Source organism: Spermophilus citellus, assembly GCF_964194105.1.
Source record: "Spermophilus citellus genome assembly, chromosome: 11".
NCBI lineage: Eukaryota > Metazoa > Chordata > Mammalia > Rodentia > Sciuridae > Spermophilus > Spermophilus citellus.
The window spans coordinates 32184196-32209774 of NC_138192.1; the positions used below are offsets into that span (position 1 = coordinate 32184196).

The window sequence follows — 25579 nt, forward strand, 5'->3', positions numbered from 1 at the left end:
TAATTGCTCTGGGTAGCATTTCAAGAATAATGCTTCATTTTAAATATGTTGAAAATATAGAAATTTTAAACTACATGTGTAAATAAGCTTTTCATTTTGGTATGATCAAAATACTTGAAAGAACAAACTGAGAGGAGTGAAGATTTGTTTTGGTTCATAGTTTCAGAACTTTCAATCTATGGATGGCTAACTTGATTGCCCTGGGCCTGAGATAAAGCCATCTTGGATAATCATGGTAGAAGGATGTGATGGATAAAAATTGCTTAGTTGATAGCAGCAAGGAAGCAGAGAAGAATGAGGAGACAAAATGTAAATCCCAAAGACCCATTCCCAGTGACCTATATCACTCTAGTCATATTCTGACTGCCACACTTACCACTCAGCCCATAATCCTTTCAAATTATCAATCCACAAAATGGGTCAATCCATGATTAGCTTACAGCTCTTTCTAATCTAATTGTTCCACCTTCTAACTATTTCTGCATTGTCTCACATATGAGTTTTCAGAGGACACTTTATATGCAAGCCATAACACTATGTATCACCATAATTCCACCAGAAAGAGCCACTAGTAAGCAAATTAATCTGTTTTATACACATGTATTTATGTTACTGTATTCTACCTGATTCATGTGTGCAAATTTGCATTTTATTAATTCAATTTGAAATTGTAAGCCATTTTTATGTTTACCATAAACCTCATCATTAGTGGTGGCAAATAGTATATCATATGTATATACCATAATTTACTTAACTATTCCCATAATTTTAGACCCAGTTTTGTTTTATTGCATATTATAATGTTCAGTATTGGTCCACTTTCAGATTATTTCTTGAGAATAGATATGTAGAATTCAAAATGATGTGTCAAAGGGATTATTAATATTTTTTGGTTTCTTGATTTATACTTCCAAATATCTTTTTGTAATATTTGGTAACAAAACTTGAAGAGTTCTCAAAATAAAGCTTCAATTTTATCTTTCAGTTTAAAAACTTAAAAAGTCTTTCGCTTAATCCTGGGTCCATTTTCCATTCTCTCTGACGCTCCTCCCACCAACTACCAAGATCCTTCTCTGGGATTTCTGTGAAACTCAAAAGTCACCACTATTTGCAAAAGCTAAAATCTTGGGTGGATTATGTTCCTCTCTAGTGCATAGGAAGGAAACACAAAGCACAGGACCCAAAACAAGACAGAAACACACAAAGCCCAAACTGAGACCAGAGTCAAGATGCTGAAACTAGGAGGGCAGGTTTGAGGGGGAAAAGGAAGAGGCAGAGGCAGAAGAGGACCTCTGAAACCAAGGGCAGTGTGTGGTTTTCAGTCTCCTGTGTTCACTGGTCCTGCTGGGAGCTGCTGGGAGGAGAGGAGAAGGCTATGCAGAAACTGTCTTCTGACCTCCCTATGAACTTGGGCTATTAGTGGAGCCTTCCCTCCATTACTAAATATGCCTTTCTCTTTGATGTCCCCTTGATGAAACTCCAAGAGGTGTGATTTCTATGCTTGAGGTCTTCCTTTAGCAGGAACAAACACTTGGCTGTATATGTTAATGACAAGCCTCTATTCTCCCTTAAATTTCTGAAAGTCATCATGGTCTTCCCAGTGTTTGTTCTCCCATTTCCCCTCTAAACAAATCCTGCTTCCATCTTAACTCCTGCCTACTTGTCCTGTAAAGCTCAGATCAAAATATACTCTATTTGATAGCTCTATTGCATGCTGTCTCATCAACATGTAGGTCAGCTTCATGGCACTTGATCACAGTTGTGATGACCATGTTCTGGAAGCTTCATCTTGTTGCTGTGAATGCTTGAGGTGGGCAAAGTCTCAGGCTGACTCCCTCCTGGTCTGTGTCCTGACCCATGAGAATCCAGTATGACCATTAAGAACAGTTTCGTAAATATCTTCTGAGTAAAAAAAAAAAAAAAAAAAACATGCTAATATGAAGGAGTCTCTCTTCAAACGTAAAATAGAGTCTTAACTTTGATCCCTTACTCTCCCTGAGTCTGTGAACCAGGAAAATAAGTTTTGACACATAGGGCAGTCCTGCCTCTACATTTGCTGATAGCATGCCAGTCAGTCCTGGTAGTTTTCAGACAAATCAAATTAGAAATGGTTGTACTCATTTGGAAAATCAAAAACTGGCTTTGAAATCTTTTCCCACAAATTAGATTGAATCAAGATCATTTTTCCCCAGCTTATAAATGCTTGATTGGCTTTGTTTGATGCTTCATGATTGAAGCTCAGCCTTGCACGGCTAGCTTTATTTTTTTTAACTCACCAGGGTGTTGTGATGTCTGGATGATGATTAAAAACAAAACAAACACCCACAATAAAAATTATTTGTAAATAACTGTTCAGCCAGTAACATAACCCTTGGAAGTGGCACATTTAAGAAACTCTGAAACCAGTCAAGGTAAGCAGAACTTCAAGCTGGGTCTGCTCTATTACCTTGGGGTCTTAAAATTTTTAGTTAGCTATCCTGGGCTGGCTTATCATCCCCTTTCAGGGATGATAACAGAGGGATGGAACAGGACTTCCCCATAATGACAAATGAGGATTCCTGGTGGGAGTGGGTAGTCTACCCACCCTGTCCATTTCTCTGGCCCACCCTTTGTAATACTTTTCTCTCATTTCCATCTTAGTCACCAAGCTTTGTTCATAATTAATTACAAGCCTACCTTGATCTGTGACCACAGGCCCTATTTCAACAGAATGGTCACTCTCCCATTTTTTTTTTTTATGTTTCCCAGCTGACTTGAACTCTAGATTAGCTAGCCTTTTGTTGTTGTGATCAAAATCCCTGATTTGAATAACTAAAAAGAGGAAAGATTTATATTGGCTCATGATTTCAGAGGTTTTAGTCCACAGTTGGCCAGCTCCATTGTTTGGGCCTGAGGTTAGGCAGAACATCATGGCAAGGGTGAGAAAGAAGAAAGCTGCTCAGCTCATAGAGACAGGGGAGAGGGAGTGGGGGTGAGGTAGAAAAGAAGGGAAGGGAAGGAAAGGGAGAGATGAAGAGGTGACAGGGGACAAGATGTTGCCCCTAAGGACCAACTCCTTCACCAAAGTTCCACCTTCCACTAATGCCATCAAAATGTTAATTTGGAGATGAGAACAGAGTCTTCATTGTTCAATCAGTTTCCAAAAGTCCCACCTCTGAACATGGTTGCACTTAGGACTAAGACTTCAATACATAATCCTCTGGGGAGCATTCTAGATACAGACCATAAGAAACCCAGACTAGTGTCTTACTGCCAAGCTGGTGAGCAGTGTTGGGGATGGTGAAGCCCTACAAGGGTTGAATAATGGGGATATCCATCTTATTGAGATGGACAAGAGACTATGGCCTTTGTATGTTCTTCACATTTCTCTTATTTATACTTCTGATGTTCTGGTTATCATTGAAACCTGAGCAGATGTTAATGTTTGAGAGTCTTCCACATATCTAAATGGTTTGATTCACCAAAAGTAGATATTACTAGAGGTCTTTGGGAAAGTGATATGAGTCCAGAAAGAATGCCCTTACAAATTCAACTACTTGATTCGACTGGAAGAAAAATACCAATGAATGGGAAATACTGATAATCAATACACCAGAAATGACACACATTAGCCGTAAGCCATAGTCTATCAAGCCAACCCAAGTTTGACAAATAGGAATCCACTCTCTTTCAAAATTTTTACCTAACAGAAACATAAGGTAAAGGCAAGCAGCTAAGTAGAAAATTCAGGAACAATTATCTTTTGCTGGTAAGGTCTGAAATTGGTCATATTCATCAATGACCTCAAGCAAAACAAGGAAATGAATATATTTAATTATGAAGCTGTGTATTATTTCCCATTAACCTATTGAAGAACATTTCTCTTCTCAGTTCTGCTAGCTCCATTTTCTAGCCTAATACATTTTGACATTTATGTCATAAATTGAGATCTGGCTAAAATACCTGGTAACCAATGAAGCTTTGCTGGATTTTATATTAAGGAATGTTCTACAAACACAGAAAGCCATTAGCTCACGGCCCAAGACAGCTCAGACTGTTCCTTCTCATACACTCACGTTCATCCCACTGTGATGTTTCATTATTGCGTCTGTCAGCAGAGCAGCATCTTCTGAAGTTGGTTCTTCCATGTAAAAGATCAGAGTCCATTTATTTGGTTCATTCTGTAGTCACCTAACAAAGACTTAAACGGTATCGAGTTCTCCCTGTCAGAAGGCTTCAAGAAGGAAAGCCACTGTCATGATACTCCCACCCATCAGTCATGAGATGGCTATAATTATGTTATTACTGCAAGATCTCCTTTTTGATGAGCCCCTCTGTCACAGACAAAAGCTTTTAGTTGGATGAGTTTTATTGGATTTCACTCAGCATTTGACACCCTTCAGATTTGGTGGCACAATCGCTTGGTTACATTCAGAAGGAAGGTCCTATTCACAACCTACATTCAGTCCCAATGTTTTCCTATGCTTTGCATTGAACAGGACTTGGATCTGCACTCTGCAGATAGTTTCTCTCACTCCATCATCTCCAATAAACTGTTAGCCACTCCACAGTTTAGCATTAACCTAGCATTCTTTTTGTGAACTACTTTAGAGTATATTTCCAGGGAAGAGGAAAAATAGACAGTCAAAAATTGGTTGTCCTTCTCTGGTAAATATTGGGCTTTGATTTTTTTATATCATTTTCTATGTACTTTAAAAATATCATTAACATTTTTGGTGATTCATGCGCTTTTCTGCATTGAGACAGGAATTGGTAAGAGAAGGCTTTGTTCTCCCTCTTTATGCTCTGATTATTCATTGGAAAATACTTTTTAAATAAAAATACATGGTTATAATTATTCTGCCAACAAAAGATGATGACCAATCCCTCTCCAAAGAAAAGATAGAAGAAAAGTATTCATTTTGAGGCACCCAAGAATGAAAGAATCTTAGGGAATCCTAGAAGTATCCATGCAAATAATCTTAGGTCACCAATAAGGAAACTGAGGCTCTGGAAATCACTTGTTTCTAGTCATCCAGAAAAGTGTCAAGTCTGAAGAAACAGAACAAGACAGGAGCAATGGTAGGCACCATGCATGAGGTCTCATGCTATCCTACATCAACCCTGTTTTCATCCTCCCAATTTGAGGACACAAGAGGTAAGGTAGGGCTTTCTCAGCAAATATTCATGAAAATAATCCAGTATGCCTAGATTTAGATACTCTCACTTTCTTCTCAGAATTAAAAGCAAGATGCTCTATACCAAATTACAAATGTCCTATTATGTAAGAATTATGCAGTCATCAAAAAGTAGCTAATTATTATAAGCCATATTATAAGAAATATGATAAATTTCTTCAGGTCGCACATACCATGGAAAGCCAGTAGAGAATCAGCCACCTTGGGGGTGGGGTTATGGGTAAAGCTGCAGGTGTGAACAAGGAGAGAGTTTCACTTGCCCTGGGGGGAAAGCATAAAGTTGTGTGCAGAGCTAGGAGGGGTCACTCCTGGTGGAGGGAGGAAGGCTCAAGTATGCTTAGGAGTCAGGTTACCATAGGAGCAATGCCAAATGAAAACTTTGAGCAAGTTTAAGAGCTTTTTTTTTTTTTTTTTTTTTTTTTTTTTTGCTCTTAGTGTGTCCTCACACTCTATTGGGGTGGTGCCAGTGACCAGTTTATACCACCAAAGTATGTGATGGTCTATCAGCAATCAGGAGGCATCTATTCTTTCCTGTTGAAGTCCACTGTGCAAGTAGAGGACAATGGGAGCCACACTTGACCCTCACTCTTTGTCTGACCAGCACTTCCTATCAAATATGTCTGTACATTTCACATGAATAAGTTTCCTTTCCTTCCTCTCCCCTATTACTATTTGTATTAGTTTTCTCCACAGGAAAAAAAAATCAGGATATATATGTATTTATATATCCATAGTTTATATATATATATATATGTATATATATATATATATATATATATATATATATATATGTATATACATATACTATCTATCTATATATGTGGGGTGTGTGTGTGTGTGTGTGTGTGTATATATATAATTTATTTAATAGGAAATGACTATTATGGAGGCTGGGAAGTCCTACCATCTGTCACTTCCAAACTGAAGACCCAAGGAAAAAACAGAAATAAACAGTGGTACAATTCAGTCTGAGTTTGCAAGCTTGAAAACCAGGGGAATTGATGGCATAAATTCTAATCTGAGAGCAGGGGAAGTTGAAATGATAATGTCCCAGCTCAAGGGGGAAGCAAAAAACAAAATAAAAAATGAATCTTTTATTTTTCTACCTTTAGTTGCAGGTCCTCAGTAGAGAGTAATTTTTGGCACATGTGTGAGAAAGAAACATAAGTTACTAAGAAATGTCATCTTGGAAATTAAGAGAAGCTCTTACTTAGGATACCTAGAGACCTGAGATGTTTGTCATCCCCGGGAGTCCTCATTATAGTCTAGACCAGCATCTTCAGTCAGATGCTGAAGACCGTCATTCAACCAGAACCTGGTGAATGTTGTCAAGAAAGAAACATCATACACTAAAGACTTAGTTCTTCCAATTTAGAGTAACTTTCTTTTGGATAGAAAACCCCTGTAGGTCTTATAAAAGATGGAGAGGGAAAAAGATCCATGCCAGTTTATTGAATTCTTCTTAATCTCTTCCATGAGGCCAGCACTAGTGACTTTACCTTGGAGATTCAAGCACAAGATTCCTTTCCTTTCCATGTCACACTTCATACCAAATACAGCTGCAGTCTACATTTAATAACTATAGAACGAAAAAAGATAAGAGTTTTGCATGCAACATCTAAATTCCTATGCTTAGTATATTGTTTTACAATGCTTAAAAAAAAATCTTAGGGCTGGGGATGTGGCTCAAGCGGTAGCGCGTTCGCCTGGCATGCGTGCGGCCCAGGTTCGATCCTCAGCACCACATACCAACAAAGATGTTGTGTCAGCCGAGAACTAAAAAATAAATATTAAAAAAAAAAATTCTCTCTCTCTCTCTCTCTCTCTCTCTCTCTCTCTCTCTCTCTCTCTCTCTCTCCTCTCTCACTCTCTCTTTAAAAAAAAAAATCTTAAATGGATTTTGAAATCTTGAATGATTTAACTGTATGTTGGGAGAAGGGACTCCAAGAAATGGAATTCCCTTCTTGGGAATGAAAGGAATGAAATAGATGAAAGAAGTATATCAGTTAAAATGCAGTCTGCTGACCATTTGCCATGTCTGTTTTGACACAATTCTAAAGCAAATTGTTTTCTTTCATGGCACTTCTTAATGATTGGTGGATATTCTCAAATGTTACCTTGAGAAAGATTCTGTTGTCAGAAATGGCACTATTGATAATTATCAAATAGTCAAAGTTGATTTCAAAAGTAGCACTTCTACAGGTAGCTAACTAACACTTTCTTCTTTCTCCCTATTGGAGTGGATAGTGCTGATTATTGATACTTCTCAGTACTGTGTGGCACTTTTCATGCCCTGGCATCAAGTGCAATGAAATGGGCTTATAAGCAGAATTGTCATGCAGTAGCCCTGTGATGGGAAGCTGAGCTAGAAACACATTCAACTGGTCAGATTTGGGGTAGAGGGAATTTCCCATTCACTCATACCTCCTTGCCCTTGGTTTTGCCAATGGAGAACAGAACAAGGGCACACTCTTAAAAACAAAAGACAGCTTCACCAGCTGCATGGGAACAGGGGAAAGTATAAAGGAACTGAGGGAAGGTAGAGAGGAGAGTTAACTACAGGGATCCAGGGCTGGGGATGTGGCTCAAGCGGTAGCGCGCTCGCCTGGCATGCGTGCGGCCCGGGTTCGATTCTCAGCACCACATACCAACAAAGATGTTGTGTCCACCGAGAACTAAAAAATAAATATTAAAAAATTCTCTCTCTCTCTCTCTCTCTCTCCCTTTCTCCTCTCTCACTCTATCTTTAAAAAAAAAAAAAAACTACAGGGATCCAAGAAAACCAGTCAAAGACAGAGAAAATACCCAGTGGATTTCAAAGTTTTCCTTTACCTTGTTGAGCAAATTGTTCATTACTACTCATGGCTTTATCTACAGCAGTAAGAATTCCTGAAAGCAGTTATTTGAAATTCTTGTTCCAAGGGTCTAATCCAGGGAGACTTTATATTTGGAGCTAACCCTGCCCTATAGTTCTCAAGCAGTTGAGGCCATTAAAAATAGGATGGAGGGAGATAGGAAAGGGAGCTGTCAGGTCCTTCTCAGTGAACTGATCAAATAATGAAAGAGTCTCAGTTCTTCCAGTTTTCTACTGTCCTGACACCAGCCTTCCATGGCTTTCTTGATGAAGACACTCAGAATAAGACTTGAATTGGGTTGAACTTAAAGTTTTAAATCAATAACTTCAAGTGGAGATTTTAACAACTTCAATGATCTTTGCCTTCATTTTCTTTACAATTTCCTACCCATTATTCTTTTTACACAGATTCAAATTTGGAGTACAGTTGTATTCTGGCAACTTTGTTACAGGAGGTAATACTGACCTCATGGAAAGAAAAAGGAAAGAAAAGTTACAACTATCCCCTACCTTCTCTGTAAATTGTTCATGATTTTGGCTTTTAAAGATAACCTTGCCAAAATTAGTCCATCATCAGTGGGAATGTTTTCATCCTTTAAAGGAAATTTACCACAAATCCAAAAACGCAAATGAAATAGCAATGAGATAACACTCAGAAGTCTCTGGTTCCATGGTGGCATCAAGAGCACAGAAGGATGCACCATGATGGTGGCTAGATTCGAAGTCTTCACAGTTTGAAAAATACCTGAGTCCCTCCCATTGTCTAACAAGACAAAGGGATTTTGTTAAGTTACTTATTGTCTCTAATCCTAGTCTGTTTTTATGTGTGTGTTTATTTATTTATTTTTGCAGTGCTAGGGATTGAACCAACGTGTACTCTATCACTGAGCTAGATCTCCACCGCTTTTTTTTTTCTTTTATTTTGAGACAGGGTATGGCTAAGTTGACCAGGCTGATCTCAACCTTGCAATCCTCCTGCCTCAACCTACCAAATAGCTGGGATTTTCTGTATTCTTTAAATCAATACTATAATAGATGATTACATCACTGTGCAGAATTCACTGGCTATATTTGGAAACTCTAAGCCAACTATTTGACATGGTGGTGCAGTCTAATGTGTGGGCATTTTTTTTAATGGGTGCCCAAAGTATTATCCTTTGACTCATTAATTCACTTATGGGAATCTAATGTAAAGAGAAGAAAACATGTAAAGAACTACAGCAAATGATTCATGCAAGAATATATTCGTAGCAGTGTTATTGATGATTGGCTTCTTAAAAATGTACTTGTGTGTGAAAAAAGTTTGTTTTGGGATGAGTATTTATTTTCAGGCATACAAGTGTATCTTAAACAAACATGGTTGAGACTTAGGGATGCTTTTCTCGGAAAGAAGTTATTGGATTTGATCCATTAACTTGCTGAAAGATTGACAGCTGTTCTAGCTAATTCTGCGCTTTGGCCACCTCAGTGGAAATTAAATTCAGGCAGTAATTCAAGTTAGGGTGTTCCTCTGAAGAATCAATCTCTCTCTCTCTCTCTCTCTCTCTCTCTCTCTCTCTCTCTCTCTTGCATTAAGTGGTGCTGGCTATGGGAGCAGGCTAGAAAAGGTCAAATCAGAGCATCTTGCAAAGGCAACTGCTCAGTGGCCTTGAAAAGAAACACTTACAAGGAACGTGATGTGTATATGGGTATTTCCATGATTTTACCTGATGCAGCTCACAGTATTGTTGTGCAGATTAGTGTTTGGAGGCTAAAGGAGAGAAATGGCAGGGTTGAAAAGTAGGGTGTGGTCAGTTCTGAAGTTTGTGATATAAATTCCAAATGGCTCTCATAACACTTATTCACAATATAAGGTGTTATGCAAGCTTTCTTCTTAACTTATCTATTAGAAGTCACTACAGCCTATATTGCTCTGTTGAGCACACAGATTTGTGTTTTTAATTTCTTACAACTTTAGAATGTAGAAACAGTCTAGTCATTCTCATATAAACTTGGAGACACTGCCCCCTTATTATACAGAGAATAATCTTATTCTTTCTGGTTCTGTTCTATATACAATATTCATTCACTTTCTATCTTATGCTATTGCAAATACTATTAGTAAATTAAAAATATGACCAATGTCATCTAAGTTGGAGTAAAAAGTTGGGGCAAGCACAGAAAGGCTTTTAAACTCTGCCTTAATTCTCCTTTCAGCCTCACCTCCTTTAAGCTGTCTGGAACCTCCTGCCAGACTAACTACTGAGAAATGCCAAGTTCTCTGTAATTCCCAGGGTGTCATTTTGCCAACTTTTCCAAGCTTTTGCCCACACTGTGCTTCTTGCAGAAAATGTCAACCAGGCCTCACTCATTCCTCTCTTTTCCTACTTCCTTTGATGCAAGCATTCCTTCTCTGTGATAGCTTTTCTGGTCTAGTTATTTCTTCTACCAGGATCCCTTGGGGGCTGGTATCTATCTCTCTTCAAGCACAACCCACATTTTAAACAAAGTTTTTTCCACGTGTATCTCTTTAAAAGCCATCCCAGAGCTTGTCATGTAGCTGGCTTGCCATATGGATTTATTCCATGAGTGAAAGTAATTATTTTTATATCTTTGGTTCCCTAGAAAATGTTGATGTTTCCGTCCCCTTATCTTCCTGGAGACTCAGAAGGCCCTCTTTGCAGATAGCACTGTGATCCTTAAAACAGGAGCAGAAAACAATCTTGCGAGTATATCTGAGCAAAGCTGACATATTTTTTCCTTTAAGATCTTGCAGCTGAATGTGGAATGATCCTGAAATTAAGGTCAGCTCCAGGTGGTTGTTTATATCAGCTGTCAGATTGCGGAATAAAAAAATGGCTTTTATATGTTTGATTTTTATTGTTTTCCAGGGCAATGTCACTTTTTCCTGCTCCGAACCACAAATTGTTCCCATCACATTTGTCAACTCCAGCAGCAGTTATTTGCTGCTGCCCGGCACCCCCCAAATTGATGGGCTCTCAGTGAGTTTCCAGTTTCGAACATGGAACAAGGATGGTCTGCTTCTGTCCACAGAGATGTCTGAAGGCTCGGGGACCCTGCTGCTCAGCCTGGAGGCCGGAATCCTGAGACTGGTGATTCAGAAAATGACAGAACATGTAGCTGAAATCTTTACAGGTACTGTCTGATGATATCCTTCTAGCAGAATTTCTTATCCTCCTTCTTTTTTCTTTTTTTGGATGGTACCTTGTTCAGGCAGTAAGTCATGAGGGATCAACTTAGAAGTTCTTCATCACTTGAGCATTGGAAAAAAAAAATACTTCAGAAGACTGTGAACGGTCATTACATAATAGAATATATCTCACTTAGCAATGTTGAGAATCTTCTTAACAAATTTCCTTTGCGTCCATACTAAGGCAAGACCTATCATGAGAAGGGGCCTTATTCCATAGTGTCATTAAAGCTAAGAGAGAATTTGTGCAGTCAGAGGCATTTTATAAAATTTATTAGATTTCCAGTAATGGGAGTGAGTTAATCACTTAGAATTATAATATTTTTTATGTTCAGAGTTATAAAAGTTAAATCTCCATCCTCTTTATTTGGAGAAGAAAAATGTGAGCTGGCACTGGGCTGTTTCTCTCTAATCGGTGAAATGTTTGAGTACAGAGACTTGTAGGCCTCAGGTCAAAAATGCAGTTTTAATATAGTACAGGCTCTGGCGGCTCTTGGCTCTAAAGAATCCAGGTGCAGCCTGTATTATTAAGCACATGTCAGTCCATTAACATGCATTTATGACTGAGAAAGAGGCTGGTAAGAACTGCCACCTTATCCAACTACAAAAAGGGAAAAATCATCAGTTATTTTAGACCTGTCTTTCAAATATTGAAATAAGTGAAAGGAAATTTCAAAATGTGCTGTTTGAGTTCCTGACATCTGTCTCAGAAAACTCTTGCATAATTCTGTCCCTACGGAGAACTTCCTGCATTTTGGAAATTTTGCATTGAATTTCTTAATTTGTCTTTCAAATGGCTCAAGAGTTTGTGTTTTCTGGCATTCGCCTACTTGGGAAGCAGGGAGACAGCCAAGAAAAAGAAAAAAAAATATATTTCTGAAGGAACTTCTTTTGAAAGTATTTGAGATCTTATTGGCTTTATGATATGAAAATCCCACATCAGCAGTGAAAATATGATGGCTATTGTCCAATAGTTTGTGAAGACCAACAGGGCTACACTTGATATATGGTTGTCATGTAAAATGTAATACAGCACCATATTTTATTATGAAATCTAATATTAAAAGCTTTACTTTTGACTAGGTCTGATGTTTCTAACATCCTGGATCTGTTAGAAGTTCATTTCTATAGGTAGGTCAGCACATGGCTATCTGAAACCTTCACTTTGAGCTACGTACAGTGTGCATGCTTTGGAGAAGCAGTATATTTGGGTTTCTTGTATTGTGGATGATAAGGAGACTTGCAAAATAAATATATCCATACATCTTTAAAATGGAAGGCATCTGAATTTAGTTGTTTTAGGTGATGGTGCTTGGTAAGATGAAAAATTCCCTTCTTTGTATTTTTCTTCATTTTCTATTTTTGTTGTCTCCTTTCTTGAAAGTCATACATATGTGTTTAGCAAGAAGGTCAAAGACCTCATTTCATTGTTAAGTGATGTGAGGATAGAACCAACATTCATTGCAGGCTTCCTGCTGGTCAGGTACATATCCTATAGGACTGTGACATAGGGGTCTGTCAGGAGGGGGAACGTAATGAAACTGACAGGATCATAGTTATTCAACCAACACACATAGAATAAAACAGAACCAGAAGGTAAGTTAAAGGGATGGAGATAACTGATAACCTAAGGTCTTTCCTTTGGATTTCCATTACGTGGTTTTCCTCTGTATCCTGTTGCTATATATATTCATTGTTTATATTGTTTGTTGCTTAAATAACTCATATAAAAAGAGATCCTGCTTTAGATGAAGGGTCTGCAGACAAATATGCAGCAGTCTACAAAAAGAATGGGCTATTTAGGATCCATCATTGTTTCTTTCACAAGCATTTTTCTTGAGTTAAGTGGGATTCACATAACATGGGGAAGCCGTTGTCTTTATAGACTTCTAGTATACTTTAAGTAAGTTTTTGGTGTAATACAAAACAAATTATACATATCTAAGTACCAGTAAGCACAAATATTCACTGAGTATTATATATTTTACATGTTTTTTTTAAGATATGTTTTAGCTCTTAATATGTATTCTGCAGTAGGATTATCATCTGAAATGAGAACTAAGGCACTAGAGGCTGAAGTCTCTCTCAAAGGTTTATCTGCTTCCAAGGACTTTGCCCCGTATTCTATAGCATTTCCAATGCTAAACACCGCAGTGCTCCTTGGCCCATATGGAAATTCAGACACTGCATGGAAATAGATGATATCTTCAAGGAACTTGAACCACAGTGACTCTAGCTCTTAGGAATCAGAAAATTTGTTTAGGCAAGTCTTAAATGAATGAAATAATATTTCAGCTTCCTGCTTTACAAATTTAGAACTTCCTGTTCTTTGCTGCTCATCGTGAAATACCATGTACAGTGGAGATCACCTTCACAATGGTCATATGATCCTGAGGATCTGTCAAAATTCTCATCTGTTCCCTGAGCAATACCTACTGTAGTCCATTTTTTAATGAGGAAAATGGCTGCCATTTCAAAGAATCTTAGAAAAATGCTTAGAATTGAGATTGATGATGACCATTTCAATCTCAATCACTAAGAAAACAGGGCATTTATAAAGGTAAGAGACCACCTGTTTCATTTTCTTAGGAAGACTGAGGAAATGTCATGTAAAATGTTAAATAATGTAAAAAGAAAATTAGCACTGCTATAATTATTTTGAAAGTGATCTGACATTTTTTGTTTCTATTTTTTTCTGCTGAGAGAATGCAAGGCAGTAAGAATAGGAAATAAAGAAGTATGGGGTATCAGTCCAAAAGTAGTTTTTAAATTATAGTGCTTCACAAAATGTCACCTCTCCACTAAAGAGAATCTGAGCAAAGAAGCTGATGATGGGTTTTACTGGTCCAGGCTCCAGCTCCCCTGGGCACTTCTAAGGTGCAAGGTAGGCATCAGTATTGCTCTGTTAAACCTCAGGTTCCTCCTGTTTTAAATGGAGGGCAGATGTAGAATCATGGAACCCATTCTAACCCTTTCAATAAGTTCTTAAAAGAAAAGTGTAAGTCAACTGTCTCCTTATTTTTTAAAGAACTCATCAAACCAAAATCCTCTTTTGAAATGAAATAAATGAACACACTTTCCCATGGATTGGGAACACCCAGGGCCAAACCCCTTACCAGAAATAATTCTTTTCAACTCCTTAAATTCCGGTACATTTTGCCACTTTGAGATGCCATGATTTGTGTAACTGATATGCTTGTACATCCCATAGAGGTTACTCACATGACTTTCAGTGACCAGTGGAAAATTAGAATACAAATCTGAGTGTTTGTTTGTTTTGTGATGCTAGAGGTAGAGTCCAAGGAAACTCTACTCCTGAGGTACATCCTAGCCCTCTAGTCCCTTTATTATTATTATTATTATTATTATTATTATTATTATTATTATTATTATTTTGAGAGAAAGACAGGGTCTCATTAAATTTCCTAGGCTGGCTTTGAACTTGGAATCCTCCTGCCACAGCCTCTTGGGCCATTGAGATAATAGGTATTCACCAACACTCCTGAGATTTTTTTTTTAAATAACCTCCTAGGTTAGCCAGTTTTCTGTCCCTGTGACAAAAATACATAAGATATTAAAGTAGCAAAGGCTTATTTTGGCTCAGAATTTCAGAGGCTTCAGTATATGGTCACTTGGGTCATTGTTTTGAATCTGTGTTGAGCAATGTAACATGGAGGGCACCCTGTGGTGGATTAAAGCTGCTCACCTCCTGGTGAGAGGGAAGCAAAGAGAAGAAAGGATCAGTCCCCATAGTGCCTTTGATGGCATGTCCCCCACCAGTGATTTAACTTCACTCAACAAGATCCCATCTTCTAAAAGTCCTATCTCTTTCTACTACTGGACCCATCAACTGGGATAATACGTGGGCCTTGGGAGGATATTGAAGATCAGAAACATAACACTTTCTTTAAATCACTCTTGAATACTCTGTGTATGTGTGCGTGTGTCGGTAAAGTAGTATATACACACTAGAACTTTCAGAATTAAAAGATGAATCGGCACTTTAGTCTCAGCATAAATTGAATGAACTCCAGAAGAAACAGGAAGAAAACTCCAAACTGAGAGTTCTCAGCCTGACATCTGGGCACCACCAACTGATGATAAAAATAGAAAGTTAGAAGGTGAAAGCCCATCACCTGGGTTGGAACAGAATCTCTGCAAAATGGGAACCATGGCTAGCAAAGAGCCATACACGGATGCCATGACAAAGGCTTTTTAGTTGAAGCAAATGCTCTATTGGAGCCCATTTCAGTTCAACCCATTCCTAGGAGAAAGCTACGGTGCTTGTTGTATTTCCTCAAATACCTAATAATTGTTCAGTATTTCTGTAGTCCCATGAATGGTACTAGTTGGATAGAAGGCATTGAAAAGATCAGTTAAGCCATCCATTCTATGGGTCATTGATTTTCAATACTTGCTAGACAGTTGTGTCTTCCTTTCTCTATCATGAGATTCTAGTGACATAACTGGATCAGCCTTAAGGAATATTATTTGGTGTCTATTTAACATTGAGCTCATTTGAATTAAGTTATCCTAAGCTATGGCCAACACCATCCTGTCTTGTAGATTTTATCTCAATTGATATTTTCTAAAGAAACCTTTCCAAAGAAGGGCAGGTGGCCCTTTTCAAGGTTTCCAATTGTTCTTTGTAGCTTTTGTCCCAAGTGTGTGTGTGTGTGTGTGTGTGTGTGTGTGTGTGTGTGTATGAGCATGTGTGTGGTTTTCTAGGTCTTATATAACAAAATATAAACCAAGTAACTTAAATAGGAATTTATTTTCTCATAGTTCTATAGGCTATAAGTCCAAGGTCAAGGTGTTTGCAGGGTTGATTTTTTTTTTCCCCCGAGGACTCTGTCTTGCCTTGTAGATGGTTATCTTCTCCCTGTGTTTCCACATTGTCTTCTTTTTTTGCATGGGTGTGTCCTAATATCCTCTTGTATATATACCATTTTACATTAATACTTAAAATGTCTTATCTCTCTATATAACCATACTTTAAGGACTTTACCATATGAATATGGCCAAGACACAATTCAATTTAAAACCAGATATACTAATTACATTTCAAATAATTAGTGGTTTAATGTGATCTCACCCCTGGGATGTAAAGGCCATGGGAAAAATAACACTATCTGTCTTACCCATCATTATTACTCCAAGGCCTAGTCCAACACCTTGCCTAATCACGTCATTGGTAAACACTTACTGTAATATGAGTGAAAGGATGAATAAACCAGTTGAGTTGACCTCCCAAACATTTCTGAAAGTTATAATTTTCAGAGTAAAAAAAAGAGTAGTGATTTTTAACATTCCTGTTAGAACAGAATATGCTACAGAATGTGTCAAACATCGGAATGAGATAAACTCGGGGGAAGTATTAATTAAATATAGGCCAGTGGAATTCCAAAAGGTGGGGAAATGGCCTAGAGAGCTCTATCTTGCAGAATGGAAGTGCTCACCCTGATTAATACTGGTGGCCAGATGGTTACAGGCTACTGCCCTGCAATTAAGAGCTGTTCCCCAAATATTGCCCTTTTTCATATAAGCCATTTGTAACTAGCCACCATCTGCACATCAAGTAAACATGATGAGGCTGTGAACTTCATCCTCTGCTTCAATTAAGTTTTCATCAATGCCTCTGTGTTTTAGCTAAGATAATGTTGATGATAAAATCCCATTAGCAAGGGCAGACAAATAGATAGCCACAGGGCCATGAATGTCACAACAAGCTGTCTGCTTGAGCACAGAGTTCGAGTTTCAGAAAACAGATATGTGATGTGGCATTCCATTTCATGCAAAGCTGAGAAATGCAATTGTCTGAGCTTCATATCAAGCAAATATTAGAAATATTTACCAAAGTAGTGATCTCTTAATTATCTGCAATTTTTTTTTCCATCCTAGGTAATAACCACGGCAACATTTTCTTTTCTAACTCACTCATGTTACTCTTTTACTCAATAGGGAATTGAGGGAGCTAGATTATCACTATGATAGCAGAATAATCAACTACTCAAACTTGCTATCACTTTCATTTGATTTCTTATTTTCCACTTTCACAGTTCTCTCATAAAATTTGCTTTGCTTTCCTTTAATGCAGCATTTTTTTTGAAGTATATTCTCTGTGCTGGTCCGCGGCTGGAAACTGGAGGTAGAGACACCTCCATTCAGTGGCCTGTTGGTACTGTTGGAAGGGATGGTATAGAGGCATTTGTGATGAGGTAAAATTCATACCCGGTATGCAAAGGAAAGAAGAAACAAAATGGTGAGAAATGAAGGCTTTCTTGAGGTGAGGACAATGTGGCATGGTTCTGTAGAGTGAATAAAATTTGAGCAAACAAACATTGAGGGAAAGGATACTCCAATCAGATAAGTGAAACAGGAGGAGAACCAGAGATGGAAGGCTTCATAAGAGCTTAGGACTAAACAGACACCAAAGAAGGACAGGCACAAAGGAAGCAGCATTTTGGTACAGGACTCTAGAGTCTGAGCTGCACTGGGAAGGGGACAGGGACATAACAATTTGGAGTTGAGCTTAATTTTTAGCATGGAGATATTGGGGCTGTGTACGCAGTTCTACATTAGAAAAAGAATAATTCCATGATCGATTACAAATGTATCTAACACATAACTCAGTGGATGGCAACCCCAGATATTTTCCCCTGTATAACTGACCAAGGGTTTTCAGATCCAGGTTACCCTGAAATATGAGCCAGGCTTTAACAACTAGAAAAGATTTAACCTGTGATTTATGGGCAGTGTGCATGAGAGGGCCAACACTTGGCAATGGAGATTCAGCTGTCCTGGTGCTCTATCAATCAATGAGCATTTGGAGAGGGTAGGATATTGCTCTGTTGATGCTGAGGGAGACACCAAACCATGACTCAGACTGTGACCCCCAGGAACTTGTAATCCCATTGGGGAAAGGAAACTTACATAGACAAAATGTTAATTAATAATACAAAGCAGTAAATAATATGATGCAAATGAGTAGATCAGACAATGGATATTACGGTAATTTAGGAGAAATTGTTAAGTACTGGTTTAGTGGAGGAAAGCCTATTTTATTCATTTCCAGATTTATTATCTTTTTAGTTCACTTATTTATTCATTCAATCAATCATTTCATACTTTTAATATGCCCTGTGTTATGATAAGTGATGGAGGTAGAAAGTTAGGATGCGTATGTTCCCCACCCATACAGTTTAGGAGAGAGTGCACTAAAACAAAACATTTGGCCTTAGAGGATTGGAAGATAGGTTTAATAGTGTGGAAACTGGCAGGGTAGCATGTATATGGAGCAGAGGCTGTAGTAGAAGTACTGATTGGTTAAGTGTATTGACTTGAAGCATAATTAATTCACTGGACTAGCTGGAGTAAAGAATTTGTGTAGGGATATTGGGAAATAACATGGAGAGGACATGGATTCTGACTTGACTACAAAAGGAACAAACTATCAAGTTTGAGTTTCATTTGCTGTATCTCATAGCTCACACAATGGGTGGGGCATTAATAATCTTGCTCTTTATCTAAACCAGAAAGAAGCAGAACTTGAGAAAAAGAGGGAGAGCATCCTGAAAAATCCAACTGTAGTGAGAAAGAGTAGAATAAAATTTGAAAAAAGAAAATTGAAAGAATAGGTCAATTCTATCTACCATGTACGGAGAAGGGTTAATAGAATTTGATAATTGATGGACAAAAGATGTCCAAGAAAAACATAACTCAGGCTCTAAGATATAGCATAATGGTCTTAATAATTGTAATATGTTCTTTTACAATGTGATTGACATTTTAAAATTGCCTTACTCAATTATTTATATATTCCCTACTTTGTTTTCACAAAATTGAAACTACCTTTGTACTATTAAGTAAGGGTAGAGATGACAGGATGTGGAAAAAAAACAGCCAAATTGGGTTTTCTAGGAACAATAAAGCTGAAAGTTCTAAGTCAAGCCAGTCAATTCTGTTTCTGTTTTACAGATGAGGAAGCAGGTTCAGTGAGATTAAGAAATCTAAATTCCTATAAATTATAAGTGTCAGGGCTTTGAGTAAGGAGTAACAGGTGAATAAAGGTATCAAGGAAATCTGTAACCAGTTATTTCCAGCACTGAAAATAGAATTTTCAGGGGCTGTCTCTGGCCTGGGCTCTCTCTCTCTCTGCATGCTTGTCTGTGGTTGTAATGGCTGTGGCTGGCCATGGCTGACTGGCTGTCCCTAGATGATACATCCTGGGAGAGACTTTACTTTCATTAACACCTTGCAACAGAGATTATGATCTTGCTTTTCCTTCTCCAAAACACAAAAAGAGCCACTACAATAAGATGAAGATTGACATGGAAAGATCTGTTAGGGATTTGACTGAGGAAAGAAAGAGAAAGTACAAGTGCATCAGGGTCAGGAGAATGTCAGGCACCAGTACTCTAAAACTTTAGAATTATTGTTTTAAGCCAGGGTTCTCAGTGAGGGGAGATTCAGACTTCCATAGACATCCACCCTCACCCTTTATATCCCTGGCTAGGGAACTTTGGGCAATGTCCGGAGACATTATTGTTATGGGGTTGGGGTCTTGTTATCCATGTCTAATGAATAAGGGATTCTCTCCACATCTGCAGGCCAGTTGTACTACAGACACCTCACTCCAAATGAGAACTAGTCATTCTGAAAGATCCAGTGTCAGTCCTGCTTTAAAACCAAATTGCCCTTCTATATAAAGAGTAGATGCTCATGCTCTCACTGAACTTTTCTGAGTCTGTTTCATCAAATGTCTACTATTAAAATTTCTGTAAAATTAATTCACAAAAAAACATTTTAAGAGATATATTAAGTGCTCCTATTTTATATTTTATCTAAAAGAGAAAATAAATTTGAAAAACAATTAGCTATAATTCCAAAATTAGACCTACATAGGCATTTTGAGATACAAAAGTTGAAACTTTAATCGTTTTTAAAAGCTAGATTAGTTGAGTACACGTGTGTAGTCTGAGTGACTTGGAAGCCTGAGGCAGGAGGGTTGCAATTTCAAAACCAGCTCAGGGAAACTTAACCTGGGTCAAAATAAAAATAGAAAGATCTGGGGATGTAGCCCAGTGGTAGAGTGGCCCTAGTTTTAATCTCCAGTAAGTAACACACACATACACACACACACACACACACACACACAGTTTGATAGTCAGTAAACAAAAAACAAGATCAAAGTTTTAATTTAGTATTGTTAAAAGAAAATTTGTCTACTGAGAATATAAGTTGGTGAAGTCATTTTGGAAATAGTCTTGTAGTTCCTTAAAAGATTAAATATGGAATTTCCATATGACCCAGCAATTCCACTCTGGGATTCCAAAGAAAACTGAAAACCATGTCTACATTAATATGTATACACAGATGTGCATAGCAACATCATTCATAACAGCCCAAAGTGAAAGCCACCCAACTTTCCAGTGACAAATGCAATATACCCATACAAGGGAATATTATTCAGCCATACAAATGTACTTATTCATACTATATGTATGAACCCTAAAAATATCATGCAAATCAAAAGAAGTCAGTTAAAAATGGAGCATGATTTATGTTTTATTTTTGAAAGTTTCAGAAAAGGCAATTAATTCATAGAGGTAGTTACTAGATTAGTGGTTGAGTGGAAGTGAAGGTGTAAGATGAATGGTAGATAAAGTTTATGGATTTGGGGGATGACAAAATATCTTAGAATTGTTTGTTGTATTGGTTATCTGAATCTATCGAGTTGTATATTCTAAGTAGATGAATTATACCTTAATAAAGCTGCTATAAAATTTTTTAAAAAGGCAAATTCAATAGCAGAAACAAAAAACTTTAAAGAAACACTTGCTCATCACAGTGATTCCAAGAGCAGGGCAGGGCTCACTTTGGCATCTGATACAGAAGCAGCTTAGCCATGGTGTGAGATGCCTCCCTTAAAGGCTGATTCTGCCTCTAAGTAGTCACATGACCTGGGGCAGACTCTGGATTTCTGTGTTGGCATCTACAGTATGAGAGCAATTAACTTTTTCTCTTAGACTATCATGAGAATTAGCAATTATACACTTAAAGTGCCTGGCATATTATACACATTCAAGACTGATGATGTGTATTTTTAGCTATTTTTACAATTGGGATGTGTTTTAAAAATTTATTTGCAACATTGAGAACTGCCCCCTGATCTTGGGAATGGAGCTCAAGATCCCTTCCAACTTTGGTTTGCTTCCTGAGGAAGTTCAGAACATCCTATTTAACTCTCTATATAAGGAACCTTTTTTTTTTTTTATTAATGTCTTAGTTTGAATTCTGGGACCTATGAGAAGCAACAAGGACAAAGTGGATAAAGACTACAATGTGCCCCATCCTGTATTTCAACTTAAATAGATTCTTATCTTTATTTTTAAGTGATTGCAAAATTTTTAGAGTTTAATTTTAGAAACTTTAAAATTGCCAGCACTCTATATAAGAAAAAACAAAAATACTCTGAGATTCTATCAGTCAGTGTTTTCTCCTTGGAGAACCTTCAGAACAAACCGTTTAGCCAGAAGTTTTTACTTACCAGTTTGTCAACAACATTATGGGACATTACACTTTTTAATAAAGATATTATATCTCATATGATGAATATACCATATTTGATTTGGCTAACTTGCTATGATTGAAAACACTGATATTTTTAAGCTTTCACTATTATAAATAATGGTGTCATGAAGTATCTTCACCATACACCTGGTCTTTAGCATTTTTTATTTTAGGATTAATTCTCTAGAACTATGGAAAATGAGGTATGGCATTCATAAGATTTTTGATGGCCATTTGGTATATTGCCCTCCAGAAAGAATGCATAAACATATGCAGCCATGAGCAACATATGAAATGTCCTCTTTCCCTCTATATCTGCTAATATTGAATAAGTACCAGCATAAAGTATGATCTCTTTTCCTTTCCTGTCACAAGGCTCATCACTAACATTCTGATAACAGAAGACAGGTGAACATGAGAAAAATGTAACTAATTTACTGAATCAAAATTTTATGTGAAAGGGGAGATTTCAGAAATGAAGACCCAAAGACCCAGGGCAACCCATCTGTTCTTAAACTGAGTTGGATGAAGTGTGGACAGCCATATAGAAGTGCAAATACACCCAAGTCTATTACCATTATTTTATCCAGTGATGGTAGATGGAGTGGAAAACTCAGCCAGACTCTCTGCTCAGATTCATCCTGAACTCTCTGTGCAGCACTCCCTCTCTCCCAGATTTGGGTCAGGATCCTGAAATGACAATCTTAAAGAGATAAGGAAAAAAGTGACTGTACTAGTTTTTTACTTGCTTTCTGAGCATAGGATTCTAGTTTCCACAGTCCTCCTTAAGGAAAAAGAATTTATTTGTGTATGGCTCATTTTATTTATTTATTTATTTTTTTTAAAGAGAGAGACAGACAGAGAGAGACAGAGAGAGAGAGAGAGAGAGAGAGAGAATTTTAATATTTATTTTTTAGTTTTTGGCGGACACAACATCTTTGTATGTGTGTGGTGCTGAGGATCGAACCCGGGCCGCACGCATGTCAGGCGAGCGCGCTACCGCTTGAGCCACATCTCCAGCCCTGTATGGCTCATTTTATGAAAGAGGGAAAGAACAAAAGAGGGCAGAGGACCCTTAGACAGCCTTTATAAAATGCCCTCCCATGTTCGTCAGCTCAGAGTATTCAGTCTGGCAAGGTGCTATACTTTGGGGGTAACGAGTTCTGAGCTCCAATGTGCATAATCATGTTTTGTACTTGGTCAGTAGACAATATCAACATCTCACTAAATTTCAGAAACTATGTTTGTTATCACCCAACTCTTTTCAGAAATCAAATGCCATCGTTCATGCCTCAATTCCCAAAGTACATAGGTGCTTTTTGCCCCGATATGGCCTTAAATCCCTTGCTTTTTTACTTCCAGAGGCATTTTCCCATCTGGGTTCTCCTAACCTCAAACCTTGCTTTTGTGTTTCCTCTTTGAAAACTGCTGCTGTTTCAAAGCTATTTATCTCAGGGAAGTTTGGAAGGAAAGCAGTGTGATAGAATTGATTCTCCCTAATTTGTGAATAATTTATAGCACTTCAACTGTACTTTTCAAAGAGTCTTCTTAATAAGCAATTATAGGAGAATGTCTAGGGGTATTTTGGGGGGCTCCAATAACAGAATGAAGTGGAGAAAAATAATAGCCAGGTAGAAAAAGAATATTTTTAGAGGGAAATATGCCATTTCACTTAGTTTGGAATTGATTCTAGAGTTAGCTCCCCTGTGTCAGTTGAGTTTCTTCTGGCTGTTTGCCTTACTATTCTGAAATCTCTGGTGGAAACAGTTCTGAACCCAGCTGCATGATGGAATCCTTGGGATCTTTGAGCCTTCCAAGGCCTGGGACCACCCTCAGAAACCTGGCTTAATTAACCTGCACTGGGACTCAAATACCATCAGTTTTCAGAAACTCCCTCTTACATCAGGAACTATTGTTATATTAAAGCTCCTCTAAAGAGCTGGGATTTCACTCAGGTTCCTCCTGCAGAGAACAACGAATTATTTAAGGTCCAATCAAAAAGAAAAGCAGACCCCCCACCCCTACAAATGTGGACTGAGGTTGTGGGTCAGTGGTACTGTGCTTGCCTAGCATGCAGGAGGTGTGGGGTTCCATCTCAGAACAGCAATAACAAGAGGAAAAGAAAAAAGGAAGACAATAACCAACAAAATAAGCCTCAATAAGTGATAACTCTAAAGGCAAACAGACTGATGTGATAAGGGGGAGGAAGTAGAGACCACAACAAATGCTCTTGTTGTGCTGACTAGATGATAGACCTCAAAATAGCAGGACACTTCCTGCAGCCTCTATACTTCTTCCTCACTGTGTTCTATACCTATCAGGACACTTGTCCTTTAGGAATACTTCAGACTCTGTGTATTGAACTAATTGAACACTCTCAGCCCAAACCGTCTATAGCTTACCTTCAAATGACATCTCCTGGGTTATGCAGATATATTCAAATGATATGCAAAATAAGGGGAAAAGAAAAGACCTACAGTTGGCTGAGCCCCCCAAAGGCTCCTGAAAGAAGTCAAATGTTCTTCACAAGGAAACACCTGACAGAGTCTCTACCTCATTAGCAGAGTCCCTGTAGCCAGGACCCAAATCTTGGCCTTATCTGAGGACTGCTGCCTTTGGGAAAAAGTAGGGCCACCCGACTGAGAGCTTTCTGAGTTCTCCCCTCCACCCCAAGCAGATGTTCAGGGCTGCAGCAGAGACTGACTGCAGGGGAACTGGCTAAAGCTGCAGGAGGGCCCATACATCTGGGCTGCTCTGAGCAGATGGAGCATAGCTGCTTGGTGCATACACAGCTGGGCCCCCCGCCTGGAGTGGGGCCAGTCTCCCTGGGCAGCTCATCTAGCCATCCAGAGCTCAGGGTCAGAAGCTCTGCACGTGCCAGTCTGAAAGCCTGGCAGACCTTCATCTGATTGTGTGTTCATGCCTTCTTCCCAGCTGGCTGCTCAGGGGCAGTTCCAGTACAATCTACCTAGGCTGGTCTATTTTACCTCCAAAAATAGCTCTTAATACGTTTGTGGATCTCCATTTTCAATGCCATTACCTTGGCTGAGAACCCATCATTTTGTCCCCAGGGACTTCTGCAAGCAATAGCTCTATCAGGTCTGCCTCCAGCCTTGACCCCTCCCAGCTCCTATCATCTGCTTTGCAATCAGAGGATTCTTGAATATGCACATCCAAACTGGTCCATTCATTTCTTTCAAATGAAGAAACTGCCTGTGTGCTATTGTGATGGACAACTCTTTGTGACCAGATCAGTTAAGATGACTCTATTTCTGTTAGAAAGCACCTTGACCCAACAGGACAAAATTTTAATAGATGAAAAATGTTATAGAAGAAATCATTGAAACTCTGGTGACTAGTTCCTAGTACAGTTTTCTCAATCAGGCAGGTACGCAGCATAATGTGCATCCAAGACAAGCAAACAGGAGAGAAATGAACTATACCTTCAAAAAGCTCTGAGAATTTTCCTGATGATCACATATAATCCCTTTCACAGTGATACAGAATTAGTATCTTAATATTTACAGGTAAACAATCCAAAATTAGTGAAGATAGGTAATTAATACAGTGTCACATAATTAGTTGCAGGAAAAAAAAATAGAAATGAACTAGTTTGTACTATTAGTCTAAAAGGACACTCATTGGAATCAAGCTTTCTTTGTGCACTTTAAAAACAGTTTACCAGGCCGGGGATGTAGCTAAGTAGCACAGCATTTGCCTGGCATTTACAAAACCCAGGGTTCTATCTCAACATTGAAGGAAAGAAAATTTGTAGAAAACTGTGAG

The 25579-nt window shown here is 38.2% G+C and overlaps 1 protein-coding gene across 2 annotated transcripts in view; it reads left to right on the forward strand.

The window, feature by feature from the left end:
* Positions 1 to 25579, forward strand: part of CNTNAP5 (contactin associated protein family member 5) — a gene marked incomplete at both ends in the record, with an annotated part of 785818 nt that overhangs the window by 404805 nt on the left and 355434 nt on the right. For both annotated transcript variants that reach the window (XM_081262143.1, XM_081262144.1), the window contains one exon: positions 10902 to 11166. In XM_081262143.1, the coding sequence (XP_081118269.1) occupies positions 10902 to 11166 (265 nt within the window). The remainder of the gene's footprint in view (positions 1 to 10901; positions 11167 to 25579) is intronic.